At 33.5% G+C, this 21,916-nt stretch overlaps 1 protein-coding gene across 6 annotated transcripts in view; it reads left to right on the forward strand.

The window, feature by feature from the left end:
• The window catches only part of ARFGEF1 (ARF guanine nucleotide exchange factor 1), a 112,095-nt gene that overhangs the window by 43,606 nt on the left and 46,573 nt on the right, over nucleotides 1-21,916 (forward strand). For 5 of the 6 annotated variants that reach the window (XR_014018803.1, XR_014018804.1, XM_081266438.1 and 2 more), the window contains exons 8-14: nucleotides 732-907; nucleotides 1,814-1,947; nucleotides 5,085-5,319; nucleotides 14,178-14,277; nucleotides 14,382-14,521; nucleotides 14,627-14,735; nucleotides 15,920-16,136. Coding sequence is in view for 4 of the 6 variants with exons in the window: in XM_081266438.1 (XP_081122564.1) it covers nucleotides 732-907; nucleotides 1,814-1,947; nucleotides 5,085-5,319; nucleotides 14,178-14,277; nucleotides 14,382-14,521; nucleotides 14,627-14,735; nucleotides 15,920-16,136 (1,111 nt within the window). In the remaining 2 variants the exon portion in view is untranslated. The remainder of the gene's footprint in view (nucleotides 1-731; nucleotides 908-1,813; nucleotides 1,948-5,084; nucleotides 5,320-14,177; nucleotides 14,278-14,381; nucleotides 14,522-14,626; nucleotides 14,736-15,919; nucleotides 16,137-21,916) is intronic. The other variant, XM_081266439.1, reaches the window with a different exon arrangement.

A 21,916-nucleotide genomic window follows, 5' to 3' on the forward strand; every position in this document is an offset into this window, starting at 1 on the left:
TGGATATATTGCTTTTTTCTTTCCTAAGGTAATATACATTAAACCTAGTAGAGTTCTAGAACTTGGTGGTATTTGTACTTCTGTGTTTGTTCTACTAGAATTCATATGTTTGTGTTTATTAATTCCAAGTATTGATTAGTCAGAGTGACATAATATAAAGAGCCTTCAGTGGTATCAGCCATCCTTTTTCAGCTGTGTCCAAAGAACGTATGTTACTAGAGATATTAATAAGTATTCTAAAAAAATTGGAGAGGTTTTTGGTAAAACATACTTTGAAAATACTATATATTGTATATCCCCTTTGGAGAGATTGGTACATATTAGCAACCTAAAGTCTTTAATAAAGTAACCTATTTCCCAGTATCTCCTAAACTTATTTGACAATGGGATATTTTTTCAATGAATTTCTTTTAACTTCTCAAGGCATTAGAATTTATAAGTACCCAATTTACAAAGCACAAATGTAGACTGAAAAAAAAAATCTGCTTTGATATATCCTGGGTAGCATTTTATCAGTGGAGTGTGTTTCATTGCCAAAGCAACTTAAGGGTCATATTTGGAAGTATGCCAGAGGCATTTACTTGGTAGTAAATATGCTGACCTTTAAATGATGTCAGTATATTTTTACTTCACTGTGCTTTTCTGCCACTGTTTTATTTTAAATAATTTGTGTTTTTTAAATACACTTCAGTTGTCAAATAAATGCATGTTTTAAATTTTTATTGTTCTAGATATGGGAGAAGGGACTACTATAAATGCAAGTGCAGACGGCACCATTGGATCTATAGAGGATGGTAGTGACAGTGAAAATATACAAGCAAATGGAATTCCAGGAACACCGATTTCTGTTGCATATACACCATCCTTACCTGATGACAGATTGTCTGTCTCTTCTAATGATACTCAGGTATAAATTGGGTGACAGGGAGAGAGACAAAAATTTTATTCTACCAACACCTTAGAGTACATCTTTCCATTTGATACTGCTAACTGATTTCAGCTTGGGGGGGGGGGGCTTGGATTTTTTTTCTTTCCTCACTGATATAAATTAGAGCAGTTTATTTCCCTCATATATTAATATTTGCATTTCCAACTTGAAGGTATATTTCATCTATGCTCACCACCCCCCAACCTCCATTGAAATTACATTTAAAAAGACATTTTTAATAGTCACAAGATGATGATACTATTATAGGGTAAGAAAAAACTTTTAGCAATCTAGACAACTTCATCTTAACCTTTGTTAAGGGCTACAAAGAAACCAGCACTATGGTAATGACAGTTCCTCATAATCATTCCTTTATATTTTGTGTGCTTTTAAAAATCTTTTTAGATCAGTTTCCCATCTTGAGGAGTAGGTTTTCTTGGTCTTGTTGATCTTCAGCAGTTAACAACTTTTAGACATAGTCCTAAGAGTCTGTACTGACATGTGTCTCCCCACAGCACATAAAAAGTAAAATAAAGAAGAAGTATAAAACACTCAGTGGCATGTAGTAAAAAACATAATTTAGGCCTTTAGATAGGTATTTTGTGAAGCCATCATGTGCTAGGTTTTTATCATTAGTAGTATGAAACTGGATAGTTTTTAAGAATTCCTTTTAGGAGAAGGAATCTTTTAAAAGAATATACTTTAAAAGGTATTATTATTAGGTGTGAGAATGGCTTATCAGATTAAAAAAAAGCAATGTGGCAAATTCCTCATCAAGATTCCCCTCTAACCGGTGGAAGAAACCCATCTGTTAGTGAACTGAATTACTCAGGTATTTTTACCTTGGAAAATGCATTTCTTTTCATGATATATTAACTTCTTTAGGAATCTGGAAATTCTTCAGGACCTTCACCTGGTGCTAAATTTTCCCACATTTTACAAAAGGATGCCTTTCTAGTATTCAGGTCATTGTGTAAACTGTCAATGAAACCTCTGTCAGATGGACCACCAGATCCAAAGTAAGTCATTAACTCTTTTGCTTGATAGAGGTTTTTAAGCTTAAAACTTTTAAGAGTGTTTGGATTTTCTTTTGTTGTTTTATAGAACCTTACAAAGTGGGTAGAGTTATTATACTTTAAAAAAAAGTTTTGAAAACCAGTAAGTTCCCAAACTGCTAGATACCTTACATTGTTTCCCAAAGGGTACGAAAACATTGTAGAATAGTTCTGCATACATAGTAGGTGATCAATGAATATTCATGAGTAGATAAATAAAAGAATTCATATTTTCATATTATAAGTAACTTTGGAGTCAATATAGCCCATTTGAAACCAGACTTACGCTGGACCTCTAAAAACTGCAAGTCAAATGTAATGAAACCTAAGAGAACTTACTCTTAAAAAAACTGTAGAGTGTTTGAGTTTGTCCATTAAGGAGACTAGGGACAGTTAAAATAAAACCTTTTTAAGCTTCTGGAAACCACATTTGCCATAGTTTCCATAGTTTTATGTTGTCACATTGTTCTGGTTTAGGGAGAAAGACTTTTTTAAGTCCAGAGACATAAGTTCTAAAATCTTTTTAGGCCCAAATCCTAAGAGCCCAAAATACAATTTATTGGTTCATTTGTATTTTGAAAATATGAACTTTACAGAAAAAGGATTAGGGTTACATTGTAGAACAAACTTGATTATACCACACTTACTTTATAAGAATGTTTTTTAAGTTATCACTTTTATGAAGGATTTTTTTATCCAAAAACTGATAATTTTGACATCTTTAGAGTTGATGATCTACTTTAAAAAGGAAATTGGTCTTATTATTGATGAAGATCTACTTTAAAAAGGAAATTGGTCTTATTATTGATGGTCATTTTGCCATGATTTAAAAATATTAGTGGCCTTAAGTTAAGCACCTCCGATGTTTTTAGTTTTTCCAAATCAAATGTAAAAAATATGATTTTAAAAAATGGTAGAAACAGAAAAAAGTGAATAGTTTTAAATCCCAAGGATAAAAAGAACACAAAAGAATAGATAAGAATCTGAAGAGTGATTTGCAGGGGAGTGTTCATTTAGACCTGCAAATGGAATGATCTAGTTTTGGAAAGTTGAAGTCTTTAATACTACAAAGGATTCTTATAATGTAAATTAATTAATACTCATTGTTAATAGACAAACAAAATAGTAAGAATTTTTGTTTGAAGACCTTCTTAACTTGGCCATCAGGGTCATTAAACTATTATAATTAAAAGCCTTTGAAAGAGGTCAAATTTTCTACCCTTAGAAACTGTCCTTTTTCCAAAACAGAATATATGGTTTTCTTTGTTGAATGATTTTTTTTGCTAAAATTCAGTGAGCCTTTACAATAATATAATTTTCCTTTTCTTTTTCCTTTCCTTCTGTTTATGTTTTCTGGCTTTGCTACTATGATCTAGGAAGTGTTCTGCAAACTTGAATCATAATTTGAAACTAACCCATGAAAAACTGCATACCTCAAATTTCTGGCTTTGTTTGCCTTTCAAAAGTATAATTTCTTATATCATCATAAGACAGTTATTTGATTCTGTCATTTATTAATGCCTGATACATAATAGGTCTTTAATAAATGGATGAACAAAAGAGTAAATCAGTTAATGTTTCTGAGCACATACTGTGTACAGGCATTTTGTTAGAAGCCAGGAGTATAATGATAAAACATTAAAAAAAAAAAAACCTCACATATTAGAGAATAATAAGCTGCAGAATTTAATTACTATAGAAAGTGAGCAGAAATGGTGATAATGTGAGCTAGACTTGTAAGTACTGGTTTGTGTGAGCCTTAGGACACTACAACATGAACTTGACTCACTGTTTTTTCTGAGAGATATTCAAAGTCTTAATCTTTTACTTGTTTCTAACTTAATTTATTTAAACATTTTTTTGTACTGATTTATTTGCTGCACATATTCTTAGATTCAAAATAGCTAACTTGAAAACATGATTTTTATTATAAGGAACCATGCTATTATTAGCTTCCATGTAATTTCAAAGAAGGAAGTATTTTTTTGTGATACCTATTTACATGAAATTAAGTATTTCACTGGACGTAGAAATACATGCCTGTAATGCCAGTGGCTTGGGAAACTGAGGCCAGAGAATTACAAGTTCAAAGACAGCCTCAGCAACTTAGCGAAACCCTGTCTCATAATTAAAAATAAATAGGGCTGGGTTTGTGACTCAGTAGTTAAGTGCTCTGGGGTTCAATCCTCAGTATCAAAAGGTAAAATTAAATTTTCCTTTATTTAGATCCTTGAATTTTTGATAATTATAATCATAAAAGTTTTAAGATAGAAATTAAGAGCAATTAAGTTCCCTTTACTTAAATGTGACTGAGTGCTGCTTTTGGGACAATTTTTTCCCCGCAAAGAACCAACTACAAGAGTTTTTTAAGTGTGGCCTGTTATTGAAATATTAACCTGCCATGAATCTCTGGTCTCTTGGGCATTAAAGACTTTTTTCAAAGGGAGAGAAATTACATTTTTGAAATTTAATTAAAATGTTAGGTAATAATCAGAAGCATGACACAATATATTGACCAGAAAAATAAATTAAATTTTTACACCAGAAATTTATTTTTTAGCTTTCTATTACAAAAATATTTAGAATAAATGGCTAAGGTTTAAGAGAGAAAGTTTTTAAATGCTTAAAAAGTTTATTTCAAAAGAAAAAAGAAAACTTGAAGGTAGGCTTGACGTAATGCTATAACTTATGAAATGCAACCAAAATTTTATTATTGTTTAGGATTTTTGAGTAGCATAACTAGGAAAAAAGTCTGAGAAAGTTTATTAAATTTATGAAGGATAAGTTTAGCTGTGAAAGAAAACGGCAAAGCATAAATCTTCAAATTATTTTTTGTTTTCTATTGAAAGAGTAACTTGATATTAAATATTTGTAAAGGATTTTTTCCCCCATTTAAAAAGTCTTGAAATTATATAGTGTGTAAGAAGTATCCACTGTTAGTGATTAAGCTTTTTCAAGTATTGTACTTGCTTTATTGTGTTGGAGTTTTCTGTTCCTCTCCATTTGAAAAGTTTATGAAATTATGTAGTATCAGGAAGCATTTTTGGATTACCACAATGTTAGACTTGTCTATATACTGTGTCTTCTCTTTTATATTTTAGATCTCATGAATTACGATCCAAGATTCTTTCATTGCAGTTACTTCTATCCATTCTGCAGAATGCAGGACCTGTTTTTAGAACAAATGAGATGTTTATTAATGCTATTAAGCAGTATCTGTGTGTTGCACTCTCAAAAAATGGAGTCTCATCTGTTCCAGAAGTTTTTGAACTTTCTCTTTCCATATTTCTTACTTTGTTGTCAAACTTCAAGACACATCTTAAGATGCAAATTGAGGTATGTTCTGCATTTAGGCACTAAAGTTTATACTACTGGATTTTCATTTGTTTCCTGTTAAATCAGATTACAAACACATTGTAAAGTTTTCCAGAGTGTGAAATAATTTTATGTTGTCATGTACTACTTTTTTTCCCATTCATCTATTCATCTAACATGTACCTGTGAAATACTAGATAATCGGTAAGCACTGAGAATGCAAAACAAACACAGCTTGTGCCTTCAAGAAACTTTAACACTAGTTGAATGAGTGGTTTTAGCTCTCTCAAATTAATTTGGTCTTCACAATAGCTTTGCCATTGTATATACTTTATTGTTATGGGCCAGGCCTTATGAGCAACAACCAAACAAACTCCATTTTGCCCTGAGACTCCATGTTATGTAAGAAATTCTTCTCCCATGTGCCTGCCTCTGTACTCATCAATAGTTGCTTAGCATAGCATGTTTGGCGACACAAAATGGCAATTCTTATATAATGTAAAATGTTCTCTTTTTGGTTCTCATTTTTCTTGGACGGTGTACCCTGTCAGAGATTAATTGTTTAGACATTAGTAACCATTTTTTAATTTGTACTCAACTATGGTCGTTTTGACCCATTTTTTCTTCTGCTTATGGTCTCGTGATGTTTGTTTATGGTTTTGAATCATAGCACCACCCACTTATGATTAATATGGTTTTGGACTATAAAAGGTGTACTCAAACCCCAAGAGGGGGTTGAAAGGTATAGACTTGCAGCCTGCCCCTTGGACTAACAGCTGGTGGATTCTGAACTCCAACTGGTGAATAAAGTTTACGTCTCCTGCTTTAAGATCAACTTGGTGATTTATTGTAATCTCACCTCATTTTGGAGGCCCCAGAAAGATGATCACCTGAGTCAAGGCTGTGGCTCTAGGGTACACTGGGATCCTGGATCCTCTGATGCAGAGAAGGGTGTCCTCCCTCTATAGTTGTGGGAGCTCTGTGCTTTGTGAGGGTCTAGGCCTCCTGTGGTGACTGTTTGGAGCCCGCCCATAGAAGCCCTAGAGTGATTCACATCTATAATTCCAGAGGTGTTGAAGGAGGATGGAACTGCATGTATTGGGAGGTAACTCATTTGACTTGATTGTAAATCTTTCAAAGTGTTTCCAGTGCTTGATTGTAAAGCCCAAGGGTGTATCAAGTGACCTTGAGCCTAAGGAGGCTTCTCTCAATGCCCTACAGAGCTCTGGTAAATGGACCATGGGATTATGTGGAGGAAATAGTGTCCATCTTGTGTTTTTGTCTTGTCTTGTTTGTTGTTTGCTATTGTTTGTTCCCCTTTTGTTTGTTTATGTTAATCTCCAGTTGAGTTTGTTTCTAACTAAAAATAACAGTTATTCCTAAATGTCTTATTATTTTCACAGACATGGCAAACTTCTAAACCTTGACAACATATAGACAACTAGAAATCATTTTGTGTCCAAAACAATGGCTAAAATTTCAAGGTTTTTACACATAAAATATGAAGTCCTTATTCTGTTTCATTTCCATAACAATGTTCTAAATGAATCTGATAGATACACAGAATATTAAGACAAAGAAACAATATGATTATTTTAATCATCTCAAAATTCTGGGAAAACAAATTATTCTTCTGAGCTAACAAACTCTTAGTCTTGAGTTAGGATTAAATATAACATTAACAAAAATTAAATACAACCTGCATATCATATCTAACATGAATGTGAAAATTGACAACATAAAAAAGGATGTTTCTAAAATATGCCCTCTTTCAATCAAAACAATCATTTAATAAATAAGAAGTTGGGAAAAAGCATCTACTAAATCAGTAAAAATATAAGTATTATTTTAGAATACTGAATTATTTGAAGATGAAAACAAAAAATCAGGAACTAATATACCTGCATAATATGTACATACATGGTTAAAAGATTCTCTAATTTGAATAACTTATTTTTAGTTACTTTTTTCTTCATTATCTTTAAGTAAGACTACAAGTAAAAGACATTTTTAAAAAACTTTTAGAACTTTTAATACTGAAGTCTTTTATTTTTGATCATGAAACATTTAAATTACTAGAGGATTTTGGGAAACCTTATACAGCAAATTAACAGATTTTTGAACATGGAAACTCCCATAAGGACTGTTTAGTAAACTGTGTGAAATGTAAATTCTTATGGAACTAAGCATCATAAAGATAAATTTAAGTTGTGATTTATATTTTTCTATGAAAATGAATTTAAAAGGAAATACTCTAAGAAATTTCCTGTTTACTCATAGGTAGTAGATTGTCGTCTTAGAATTGTTATTATGTTGTTCTGATGGTTTAAAGAGATCAGATTTATTATATTCATTATATTCTGAAGGGGAGATAATGAGAATAAATGAGATGAGTATACATATGCTTTTGAAAATATTAGAGATACTCAAATTCAAGATGAGTTTTGTTCTACTTGGAGGAAAATCCCATGTAATTTGCAACATGATTTGCAGAATTTAAAGATTGTGAGAATATTCATTTTAGAGTTTTCATAATATGATTTTTCCATGCACATTAAATTATATATTTTAGAAAGTACAGTTTATATAACTTCTTAAGAGAAAATGTGTTACATGAACACAGTGTGCTTTGATAAAGCTATTCTCCATATACTTGATGTTCACGAAATCATTAAAGGTTTAAAATTTTTAGAGCCCCTGTTGTTAGGCATGGTATATTACAATAATAGGTTTTTGTTTATTTGCAATAAGCAATAGATATTAACTAAAGTTTTTTTCCCCCTGTATCTCCAAATCTGTTATTTATTTATCACGTAAATCAAAGAGTTCCAAACTTTCTGATTCATGACATCATTAGAGACTCTAATCTTTTCATTTCTTTCGCTGAGAAAGAAATACCTAACTGGTCATTTATTAAGCAGCTAGGACCAAACAACTCAATAAATACTTGTCTTATTTGTCTGTTTCAAAACAAGTAGTACACATAAATTCAAAGAAGAAAATTAAGTTTTTGTTTCATTCATAGCTAGAATTCCTTTACTACTGGGATGTGTGTGGTTGACACTGTTCAACTTTTTATATCTTTGAATTAGATTGAATAATACCACCTATTCTTCAGTAATTTTCACACAGTATTTGCTTTTTTTTTTTCTTTCATATTTCACAGTTTGATTCAAGTGGGTTATGAACTCCCATTTTTACCCTGTATACAGATTGCTGTATCACATCAGTTACACTTCCATTGATTTACATATTGCCATTCTAGTGTCTGATGTATTCTGCTGTCTATCCTATTCTCTACTATCCCCCCTCCCCTCCCCTCCCCTCCCTTCCCCATTTCTCTCTCTATCCCTCTACTGTAAATCATTTCTTCCACTTGTATTACTCTTCTCTTACCCCTCATTTCCTCTTATATGTAATTTTGTAAAACCCTGAGGATCACCTTCCATTTCCATGCGATTTCCCTTCTCACTCCCTTTCCCTCCCACCTCTCATCCCTGTTTAATGTTAATCTTCTTCTCAAGCTCTTCCTGTCCTTGGTTATTCCCCTTATATCAAAGCAGTCATTTGGCATTTGTTTTTTAAGGATTGGCTAGCTTCACTTAGCATAATCTGCTCTAATGCCATCCATTTCTCTCCAAATTCTATGATTTTGTCATTTTTTAATGCAGAGTAATACTCCATTGTGTATAAATGCCACATTTTTTTTATCCATTCATCTATTGAAGGGCATCTAGGTTGGTTCCACAATCTTGCTATCGTGAATTGTGCTGCTATGAACATCGATGTAGCAGTGTCCCTGTAGCATGCTCTTATTAGGTCTTTAGGGAATAGACCGAGAAGGGGAATAGCTGGGTCAAATGGTGGTTCCATTCCCAGCTTTCCAAGAAATCTCCATACTGCTTTCCAAATTGGCTGCACCAATTTGCAGTCCCACCAACAATGAACAAGTGTACCCTTTTCCCCCCATCCTCTCCAGCACTTGTTGTTGTTTGACTTCATAATGGCTGCCAATCTTACTGGACTGAGATGGTATCTTAGGGTGGTTTTGATTTGCATTTCTCTGACTGCTAGCGATGGTGAGCATTTTTTCATGTACTTATTAATTGATTGTATGTCCTCCTCTGAGAAGTGTCTGTTCAGGTCCTTGGCCCATTTGTTGATTGGGTTATTTGTTATCTTATTGTCTAATTTTTTGAGTTCTTTGTATACTCTGGATATTAGGGCTCTATCTGAAGTGTGAGGAGTAAATATTTGTTCCCAGGATGTAGGCTCCCTATTTACCTCTCTTATTGTTTCTTTTGCTGAGAAAAAACTTTTTAGTTTGAGTAAGTCCCATTTGTTGATTCTAGTTGTTAACTCTTGCGCTATGGGTGTCCTATTGAGGAATTTGGAGCCCGACCCCACAATACGTAGATCGGAGCCAACTTTTTCTTCTATCAGGCGCAGAGTCTCTGATTTGATATCAAGCTCCTTGATCCATTTTGAGTTAACTTTTGTGCATGGCGAGAGAAAGGGATTCAGTTTCATTTTGATGCAAATGGATTTCCAGTTTTCCCAGCACCATTTGTTGAAGATGCTATCCTTCCTCCATTGCATGCTTTTAGCCCCTTTATCAAATATAAGATAGTTGTAGTTTTGTGGATTGGTTTCTGTGTCCTCTATTCTGTACCATTGGTCCACCTGCCTGTTTTGGTACCAGTACCATGCTGTTTTTGTTACTATTGCTCTGTAGTATAGTTTGAAGTCTGGTATCGCTATACCGCCTGATTCACACTTCCTGCTTAGCATTGTTTTTGCTATTCTGGGTCTTTTATTATTCCATATGAATTTCATGATTGTTTTATCTATTTCTACAAGAAATGCTGTTGGGATTTTGATTGGGATAGCATTGAACTTATAGAGAACTTTTGGTAATATCGCCATTTTGATGATGTTAGTTCTGCCTATCCATGAACAGGGTATATTTTTCCATCTTCTAAGGTCTTCTTCTATATCTCTCTTTAGGGTTCTGTAGTTTTCATTGTATAAGTCTTTCACCTCTTTTGTTAGGTTGATTCCCAAGTATTTTATTTTTGGGGGGGATATTGTGAATGGAGTAGTTGTCCTCATTTCCGTTTCAGAGGATTTGTCGCTGATATACAGGAATGCATTTGATTTATGCGTGTTGATTTTATATCCTGCCACTTTGCTGAATTCATTTATTAGCTCTAATAGTTTCTTTGTAGACCCTTTTGGGTCTGCTAGGTATAGAATCATGTCATCTGCAAATAGTGATAATTTAAGTTCTTCTTTTCCTATTTTTATGCCTTTAATTTCTTTCGTCTGTCTAAGTGCTCTGGCCAGTGTTTCGAGGACTATGTTGAACAGAAGTGGTGAGAGAGGGCATCCCTGTCTTGTTCCAGATCTTAGAGGGAATGCCTTCAATTTTTCTCCATTCAAAATGATGCTGGCCTGTGGCTTATCATAGATTGCTTTTACAATGTTGAGGTATGATCCTGTTATCCCTAATTTTTCTAGAGTTTTGAACATAAAGGGATGCTGTACTTTGTTGAATGCTTTTTCTGCATCTATCGAGATGATCATATGGTTCTTATTTTTAAGTCTATTGATGTGGTGAATAACATTTATTGATTTCCGTATATTGAACCAGCCTTGCATCCCAGGGATGAATCCTACTTGATCATGGTGTATAATTTTTTTGATATGTTTTTGAATCCGATTCGCCAGAATTTTATTGAGGATTTTTGCATCTAGGTTCATTAGAGATATTGGTCTGTAGTTTTCTTTCTTTGAAGTGTCTTTGTCTGGTTTAGGAATCAGGGTGATGTTGGCCTCGTAGAATGTATTTGGAAGTTCTCCCTCTTTTTCTATTTCCTGAAATAGCTTGAAAAGTATTGGTATTAGTTCCTCTTTAAAGGTTTTGTAAAACTCTGCTGTATACCCATCCGGTTCTGGGCTTTTCTTAGTTGGTAGTCTTTTGATGGTTTCTTCTATTTCCTCTATTGTTATTGGTCTGTTTAGGTTGTCTATGTCCTCCTGACTCAATCTGGGCAGATCATATGACTTAAGATATTTATCTATGCCTTCACTATCTTCTATTTTATTGGAGTATAAGGATTCAAAATAATTTCTGATTATCTTCTGTATTTCTGAAGTGTCTGTTGTGATATTGCCTTTTTCATCCCGTATGCTAGTAATTTGAGTTCTCTCTCTTCTTCTCTTCGTTAGCATGGCTAATGGTCTGTCGATTTTATTTATTTTTTCAAAGAACCAACTTTTAGTTTTTGTCAATTTTTTCAATTGTTTCTTTTGTTTCAATTTCATTACTTTCAGCTCTGATTTTAATTATTTCTTGCCTTCTACTTCTTTTGCTGTTGTTTTGCTCTTCTTTTTCTAGGATTTTGAGATGAAGTATGAGATCATTTATTTGTTGGTTTTTTCTTTTTTTAAGGAATGAACTCCAAGCAATGAATTTTCCTCTTAGAACTGCTTTCAATGTGTCCCATAGATTCTGATATGTTGTGTTTGTGTTTTCATTTAACTCTAAGAAGTTTTTCATTTCCTCCTTGATGTCTTCTAAAACCCATTGATCATTCAGTAACCTATTGTTCATTCTCCAAGTGATGCATGATTTTTCCTTCCTTCTTTTATCGTTGATTTTCAGTTTCATTCCATTATGATCAGATAGGATGCATGGCATTATCTCTACTCCTTTATATTGTCTAAGAGTTGCCCTGTGACATAATATATGATCTATTTTTGAGAAGGATCCATGTGCTGCTGAGAAAAAAGTGTAACTGCTTGATGTTGGGTGATATATTCTATATATGTCAAGTCTAGGTTGTTAATTGTGTTATTGAGTTCTATAGTTTCCTTATTTAACTTTTGTTTGGAAGATCTGTCCAGTGGTGAGAGAGGTGTGTTGAAGTCTCACATGATTATTGTATGGTGGTCTATTAGACTCTTGAACTTGAGAAGAGTTTGCTTGACGAACATAGCTGCACCATTGTTTGGGGCATATATATTTATGATTGTTATGTCTTGTTGGTGTATGGTTCCCTTGAGCAGTATGCAGTGTCCCTCTTTATCCCTTTTGATTAACTTTGGCTTGAAATCTATTTTATTAGATATGAGTATGGACACTCCTGCTTGTTTATGCAGTCCATATGAGTGGTATGATTTTTCCCAACCTTTCACCTTCAGTCTATGTATGTCTTTTCCTATCAAATGCGTCTCCTGTAGGCAGCATATTATTGGGTCTTGTTTTGTAATCCATTCAACTAGCCTGTGTCTCTTAATTGGTGAGTTTAAGCCATTAACATTTAGAGTTATTATTGAGATATGGTTTGTTCTTCCAGCCATATTTGTTTATCAATGTTACTAAACCTGATTTGTTTTCCTCTTTGATTAGTTTCCCCCCTTTATTGTCCTACTTCCCACTGTTGGTTTTCATTGTTATTTTCCATTTCCTCTTCCTGTAATGTTTTGCCAAGGATTTTTTGAAGAGATGGTTTTCTAGCTGCGAATTCTTTTAACTTTTGTTTATCGTGGAAGGTTTTAATTTCATCTTCCATCCTGAAGCTTAATTTCGCCGGATACACGATTCTTGGTTGGAGCCCATTTTCTTTCAGTGTTTGAAATATGTTATTCCAGGATCTTCTAGCTTAGTTTATAGAAACTGAACAGGTTTTTGAGGTATCCAACAGATATACTTCCGTCTGAATTTTATCTTAGAAACAAAGACTCATGGTGCCCCTGTGAGTTTGTTTCAAGCATTCTAGGTTGACTTGATAACAGTGTTTAGAAACTTTGGCCATTTAACCATAAATATTTATTTTATTTTATTTTTATTTTATATTTTTTTACTGGTTATTCAAAATATTACAAAGCTCATGATATATCATCTTTCATACATTTCATAAATATTTATTGAATGCCTGTTTAAGTGCCCTGCAGTGTGGACACAGTGCTTAGCAAGAAAGAACTGATTCCTATTCTTTTAGAGCTTACAGTACATTAAGCAAGTAAATAGGAATGTCTTCTAAGTTTTTTTGAAAAAAAGCAGATTACCCCTGTAGATACCTAACCCATGGGGGGAGAAAGTGTCCATTATCTTACATTATAAAAAATGACTATTTCTGGATTTATGTATGATTTATAAATGCTAATTTGTTGCTTTTTTATAATTATCCCTTCTTAGATCTCAGTCACTTTCAAAATAAATTTGAATGTGAAAATTCTTAGCTGCTAAATTGAAATTTACTTCATTATTAGGTTCACGCCTTTGTGCATAATATTATTTGGTATAAAGAATAATGAAAAATAGTTTGTATGTAGTTTTCAAGCAATAAGGAGTTTCACTTCAAGCAATAAGGAGTTTCACTTCAAGCAATAAGGAGTTTCACAACACCATATAGGAATTAGAAACTTTTTATTGTTTATTGGAATACCCAATTACATTTAAATCTAAGAATGGTTAGACTTGCACAGTATTAGAATGTCTAAAAAATACGACTGACAGGGTATAAATCCTCTCTTTGAAAGGATTTAAAAATTATGTATGAGTTATTAGTTTTGTTGTTACATTCAAGAAATTTTCACCCTTCGGAACTCCAGATCTTTGCATATTTCATTTGTAGTAGCTGTGTGATGGTAAACAAAATCCAAAATGTTTACTGCTGGTAGTGGAAAGGCAGGTTTAATTCACCACCCAAATTATTATAGTCCTGAGATATCAGAGATAGAACTCTAAAATAGAGTTGAACTCCAGAGAAGTGTGGGTCCTAATCTCTGCTTTCCATCTTTAGGATATTTAAAAGTGATCACACAACTGAATTCTAAGCAGTATTTTAAATCGAAGTTTCCCCTAATCACAGGTGTTCTTTAAAGAAATTTTCCTGTATATTTTGGAAACTTCTACCAGCTCATTTGATCACAAATGGATGGTTATTCAGACGCTGACAAGGATTTGTGCAGGTATTTGGAAATATCTTTTTCTCTTATTACAAGATATTTCAAAGACCAAATGTACTCTTATATTGGATGCATTCTGTTAAAATTAATACATTATGTTGTTACAGATGCTCAGAGTGTAGTGGATATTTATGTAAACTATGACTGTGACTTAAACGCAGCAAATATATTTGAAAGACTAGTAAATGATCTCTCAAAAATTGCTCAAGGAAGGGGCAGTCAAGAACTTGGTATGAGTAATATTCAGGTAAGAGCTTTAAAAACATATTCAAATTTAAACTGCCGAGGAAGAGGAATGCATTTTCTTTAAAAGATCTTTTTGTTTTTATTCTCTCTATGAATTATTTTATAGGAATTGAGCCTGAGGAAAAAAGGTTTAGAATGCTTAGTGTCAATTTTGAAGTGTATGGTTGAATGGAGTAAGGATCAGTATGTGAATCCCAACTCTCAGACAACTCTTGGTAAGGTGATATTTTGAGTTATAATTCTTCATCATAAATGACAAACTTTGGGGGATAGTTGCATAAACAGGCTCATGACATGTTCTTTAACTGATAGAAAGCATTCTTCTTATTATTCAAATAATTAGTTTTAAATTTTTTTCTAGTTTAGTGTGTTTGTTTGTTTTTTTGAGATGTGGTCTTGCTGTATTGTCCAGCCCGGCATCACACTTGCAATCCTTCTACATCAGTCCCCTGAATAGCTGGGATTATAGGTGTATACCATTGTACCAGCTAAACTTAATTAAAAGTTCCAATATTTTAAATATTATACAAAACAAAACATATTTGCATGGCTTTGTTACAATTATAAAAAGAACCTAAAAAAGGTTGAGTTGTTCATCTATGTTTGATGTTCATGATCACTCAGAGAAAATGTCAGAGCTTGAAAGGCTACCCGAATGTTATCTTAGCCAAGAGTCCTATAAGGAAAACTATTCCTTATGAGGCATGAGCTGAGAGCAAAACTGTAGTGTATATAAAACACTGCAGCTACAAAACAAATCCCTGCTAATGGTGCAAATTGTATTTGCGCAAATGTTTTAACGTTAAATATATTGTTTATTTTAGTACCACTATAATTTATTTGTAATAAATAGTTATCTAAACAACATTGAAATACATTATCTTATTGTAAAATTCATTTTTTCTTTCACATTTTTTTTTCTTGGACAAATATGGCAGTAATCCCACCCCACAGTGGTTTCACTTTCCATGATTTCAGTTATCTGAGGTCAACCACAATTTATGATGAACTCTTCCTCCATCCTGCTTGGGACATGAGTCATCCCTTTGTTCAGCATTTATTCTGTATGTGCCACCAATCCACTTGTCTCTTAGTAGCCTTCTCAGTTCTCAGATCAACTGTCATGGTATTGAAATGCTTGTATTCAAGTAACCCTTATTTTACTTAATGGCCCCAAAACATCAGAGTATGATTCTGACAGTTGAGATATGCCAAAGAGAAGCCGTAAAGTGAAAAGATGAAACCTCTTGACTTCATAAGGAAAGAAAAAGGATCTTGTACTGAGGTTACTAAGGTCTACAGTACAATAAAATATTTTGAGACTGCATTCTTAAAGCTTTTACTTTAGTATACTGTTATGATAGTTCTGTTTTATTATTAATTATTGCTGTTCAATCAGTTTTTCTTCTTACAGGTCAGGAAAAACCCTCAGAGCAAGAGATGAGTGAAATTAAACACCCTGAAACTATAAACAGATATGGAAGTTTAAACTCCCTGGAGTCAACATCATCATCAGGCATAGGCAGCTACAGTACACAGATGTCTGGCACTGATAATCCAGAACAATTTGAGGTCCTAAAGCAACAAAAAGAAATAATAGAACAAGGAATAGATTTGTAAGTGTCAAATTTTAAGGAAAAATGTTACTAATAATTCTAGAATTATACCACCTCTGCTCTGGGTTTCTTTTCAACCACTCATGACTTTTTATTCCTTTCTTATTTTGACTTTCAGTGCGTAAAATGGGGGATAGTTCTCTTAGATCCAAGAATTCTAATGACTCCTTATTTAGCTCCGCAAATTCATGCCATTCTAGCCCAAACAGACTCATAATACCCAATCCAGCCCCTCTTATCATATATATTAAATGAACTTCATCTGTTCAGTTTTGCCTTATTCATTTAACTTGGTTATGACACCTGCCATTATATTTCCTAATCAGATGATAACTCAAAAAAGTTTTAAATACTAAGCCTCTAATAAGTAACATTGCTTCTTTACAGGTTTTATATTTCCTCTATATTGCATATTGCTCTTATTAGGGATATGATCTTGTCATTGATTTTATTTTTTTATGTTAATAAGATAATCATCTCCCTTTTCATCCTGGTTAGTGTACCAGACCTTGATCTTATGAAATCAGTTTTCCTGCTAAGTTTTGTGATATCAGCCTGCTTCTAGACTATTTCCTTTACTACCATGTAGCCTGCCTTCTTTTTAGTGCCCGCTTTTTTTTTTTCCCCCAAAGAGATGCAATAAATGAATCTCCATACTATGGTGGTAGAGTGCCTGCTTAGCATATATGGGGCCCTGGGTTTGATCCTTGATACTGAAAGTTAGAGGCGGGGTGGAAATCTAGCTATTGTAAACTGTTAAAAAAAAAAAAAAAAGTTTTATTGTAAACTGTTAAAAAAAAAAAGTTTGCTGCTTCTGCTTTAAAGCATTCTTTCCTGATACTTGTAATGTCTTTTGGTGAATGTTTAAGTGTTTTGTTTTTGTTTTTGTTTTGTTTTTTTTGGTGTTAACCTATTACGTCCTGAGATTTTTAATTCTGCAGCTATTTCAACAAAATCATCACAAGTACATTAAAATAGGTTGGAAATCATAATCCAGAGCTTATATATCCCTTATTATCATTAAGAATGAAAATATAGGTTGTCCTACAAATAGGACCCTAGGACATTATAGTATCTTTTACACACATAGGCTGTTTTACAGATGGGACATTGGGCAAATATGATATTCTTTCATATGTAATATGATACACAAATAAGTGAATTTCATGACCCTTTCAAACATTATTGACAATATATTGTCAGTTTTGCACAACATGCCTTGTTTTGACATTGTTATTCTTGCTGTTTGAGAGTAATATGACTTCTCATGAAAATTTGTTACCTTAGACAGTAGTAGATTGGGAGTATTATCCTTTCTTTTTCCTATTGAGTTCTCACAACTTTGTTTTAGGTATGCTAACCAGACGTCTCTTTGAAATCCAATAAATTAATGAAGTCTCTCTTATTCACAAATTCTGTGAATAACCCATGCATTTATAGTACATGTCAGTTATTCAAGTGACTAAACACTATTATCATTTTTTACCTCTATTGGAAGTGGACTATTTGGAAACCAGCCAATTATTTTTATCCATACCACCACTGAAAATTTTTATAGGTACTCACTACCTTTGGTTGTAGCATATTGACTTTATTCTGTATTTTTTCCACCATTGAGCTTTGCCAAGTGGTTTCACTGTGTCATAGTTGGTTCCAACAATGACATGTTTATTATCTCACTCTTTTACAATAAGAATTTCATTCTTTGTATCAAATCTGTAATCGTGCAACCCCCTTGCTTGTTTTTTCATCAATGTTGTTGGTTTCAGAGGGTGCTTCTTTATTTTCCCTCTTGGTGCCTGTAAGTTGGAATCCAGTATTTCCAGGATATACCTTCAAGTCAGAGCCAGTGAACAGATTGTTGAAAAATACAGTGTGACACTTCAGCATTTATAGGACCTCCCAATCAAAAGATCAACATTGGGTCCTTCTTGAGCAGTTTTCCCACAATACAAGTCAAAGTTAAAGGAATATCCTGATACTCTTCACAGTACCCAGAATTTATAACCAAATCTATGAGCTTCCCTCGTATAAATTGTTTCAGTGAATTGTGTCTATAACATGTAATAATCATTTCAACCACAAACATTTTGCAAAGATACAAAATTTCATGCATGACTTTAGAATTATATTTATTAAAGGATGAACTTAAAAACCTTAACCTTTAATATTCTTCTGCCATTCATTATTGTTGCAAAAATGTATGATATTTATTAGCTCCTGAAAACAGTTTCTTGACATAGCATTTTTGATGGTAGATATACCAAAATCATCATTTGATCAGTAGTTTCTTATGGAAGTTAGCTGATGATAACCTGAAAAATTAAGAATTCCTGAAAATGTTTTAAACTCATTTACAGTAAGTACTTCAAATTGATTCTTTGAAATATTTCAAATTGATTTTTTTCTTTCTGCAGTAGTGTGTGTATATCATATATTTCAGGTGTCAAAATTTCTTCAAAAATCTCTACCAGGCTGACATACTCTAATGAATTAATTTATAATTTTTCTCAAGCATTCAGAATAAGTGCTTTGTCTAATATATTGTTTGGAGTACAGAAACACAGGTCACAACTTGTCAACAAATACCCACAAGTAGCAACAACTTAAGAGTTTGTCAGGCAATGTCCTAGTGTTCTATTTATAGAACAGCTATTTTTGAACATTTATAATTTGAAATACAGTACATTCCTTGAAATAAAATGACAACCTAGTTCTAGAAAATCCTTTCATGAATGCAATTCTTACATTACATATCAGTAATATATGTAATATTTTGTTCTATTGAACAAATTTCGTAAAGAAACTTTTGCTGTAAAGCTTATGCTATTTTTCAACAATAAGTTTAAAAATACTTTCCAAGCCAGGTGTAGCACATCCTTGTAATCCCAGTGATTTGGGAGGCTGAGGCAGGAGGATTGCAAGTTCAAAGCCAGCCTCAGCAACTTAGCAAGGCCCTAAGTAACTTAGTGAGGGCCTGTCTCAAAATTAAAAAATGAAAAAGGGTAGGGATGTGGCTCAGTGGTTAAGCCTGGGTTCAATCTCCTGTAACCCCCTATCCCATAATATTTTTTTCCAAATCTCTAGTCATCTACCTATTTTCTCAAAAGAGTAGAACTCTAAAAATATAATTACTTCATTATATGCATGGTATGGGTTTTAATTAGGAAAAAAATTGAGAAAACATGCACATATTCTTTGTTATAAAAGTATAAAATCTTATAAAATGGCCTCAGGAGATAGTCATCAGTACTTCATTCTTTTTAATTGTTTAGTCTATATTTATCTAAGTCCCATCTGTTTCTGATATTATGCAAACTCTCAGGGATACTAGATGAATGAGTTAGCCTTTCTTTCTGAGGAGCTCACTGTCAAGTATATAAACAACTATGTATATTGAAATTCTGTTGGTTACCAAGCAAACATATATTTGGTACTTGAGATTATGTGCCAACCACTGGAATGCACTGGTCCTTGTGTTCAAGATTATAGTCCAAATATAGGCAAAGTATATAATTTTTAAGGGTAACTATATAAGGCCTGTATTAGTAGAGTGTTAGTCAAAGTGTTGCCAAGGGAAGCCAGCTCTATTTGAAGTCTCGAAGAGTGAGAGGGAGTAGTTAAGCATAGTCACAGGGCTTCAAAGGGGAATCTCCATAGCCACCAGTCCTCTCAGCCACTTTATTTTTTTTCACTATCATATAGCCATAACAGAGATGCTTTTATGGAGCTATGCTTCCAGTATGTATACTCCTTTCCTGATACCACTGTATCCTCTTTGCCTCCTGCCTTTCTGACCACCTCATCTTAGTCTTGTTATGGGTTATTTTTTCTTGAATATTTATAAACATTACCATAGTTCTGTCCTTCAGCCCATTTCTTTCTTGTTTTGTGTCTTTCCTTAAGTGATTATGTTCTTTTTCATAGCTTTAGTTAATATCTGTGTGCTAATATCTCACAACTCCCAAGTGTTAATTTTTAACATACTCACCTCTACGGAGATCCAAGACTCATTTCTCTACTAGCCTGTTTGGATCTCCACTGGATGTTGCATAATTTCTTATGCCCAGCATGTATATGACCAAATTGGTCAGTCTCATCATAGTCAATACCTTGATACTCTTATCCCAAACAAAAAAACAGACAAAAATTCCTATTTTGTCATTTAGGCTAATGACTCGAGCATGCTACTAAATTTATAAATTAGAATCCTGAGAGTTAGCTTTAAGTTTCCCCTTACTCTTAAATCTAATATTCACTATGTAGGTTCTGTCCATTCTACTTCCTGAATATCTCTGCAATCCATTCTTTCTCTCTCTTCCACAAGCTATCCTTTGGAGTCACACCACTTCCAGTTTTTGCCTTGACTAGTATAACCTTTTCATCGACTTACTTTTTTTTTTTTCATGCTTTAGGTTCTTCTCAACTGTACTAGAATAATCTTTCTCAAATGAAAATTTTTGTTTTCATTTTGCTTGTTCTTAAAGAATAAACCAAAGCTTGCGATAGCAGATAGTACCTTCAGGATTTGGAGCTGCACGGTGCCAAACTTTATTTCCTGTCAATTCTCTATCTCACTTAGTTCCAAAAATGCAGAGCTATTTATTACTGTATCATGTGGTTTTGCATATGAGTATGGCTTCTTCTTTTTCTGGGATGTTTCTCTTACTCCTTATAAAAGTTATAATCATTCTTCAAAATCCAGTGCTAGAATCACCTTCCACAAGAAAATATTGTGAAGATCTCAGTTATTGATCACCTCTTCCATGTTGTGTTCTTATTTCGTGAATACATCCTATTTGTTCTATTTTTAAAATTGTGTTTTCTTTCATTAGAGTGAGAGCTTCTGGAAAGTGGGGATTGTGTTTTATCTCAATGAAAAATGTTTGCTTTTAATTAACACAGTGGCTGTGTTTGAATTAGAACTCAACAGGGGAATCATTAAGACAAAATAGGGAAGAACATTACAGACAAATAGAATGGCTTGTACACCAGCACCAAAGGAGAGGGAGGACATTTGAGGATTCTTGTTCAGTATGTCAGGGCAGGATGAGGGAGAGTGGCAGGAGGTAAGATTAGAGTTGAATCTGGATTATAGAAAGCCTTATTCTCCATGAAAAGGGTGTTTTTGTCTTATTTCCTTTGATACTGGCATGCTGATAAGGGTTTTAAACAGAGGAGTGGCATCATCAGATTTCTGTTTGAAAAGGTGACTTTGCAGCAGCCTGAAAGGATAGACTAGAATGTGGGCAAAACAAGACATAGGGAGATCATTTAAGAACTCTTGCAGTAACCCAGGTGACAGGTGATGAGGCATTAGTGTAATTAAAGTAGGAAGAAAATTTGTTAGTGACATTTGAGTTGACTCTTGAAGCATATGGGGGAGTTCTCCTATGAGTGGATCTGATAAAGATCATGTAGAGAAATAGTCTCTACAGCTACATTATGTTTAGGGAATGCAGTAGGACATATAGGAGCAGGTGAGAGAAGGGGAGTGAGAGATGAACTAGAACTATAATTGTTTTGTTTTGGTGGTGCTGGGGATTGAACCCAGGGCCTTGTGCATGCTAGGCTAGCACTCTACCAACTGAGCTATATCCAGAGTCCAGAACTAGACTATATTTGAGAAAGGTTTTGTGTGCCATTCTAATGAATTTGAACAGATAAGCCAAGGCTACTTGAAGATTTAAGGGAAAATGTATATTCAAAAGTCTGTGATACTTAGTATTCACATTCTTATCAGTCCATCTACTGAATGGCATTGTCTCTAACCACTGTTG

Source organism: Spermophilus citellus (assembly GCF_964194105.1).
Source record: "Spermophilus citellus genome assembly, chromosome: 14".
Classification (NCBI taxonomy): Eukaryota; Metazoa; Chordata; class Mammalia; order Rodentia; family Sciuridae; genus Spermophilus; species Spermophilus citellus.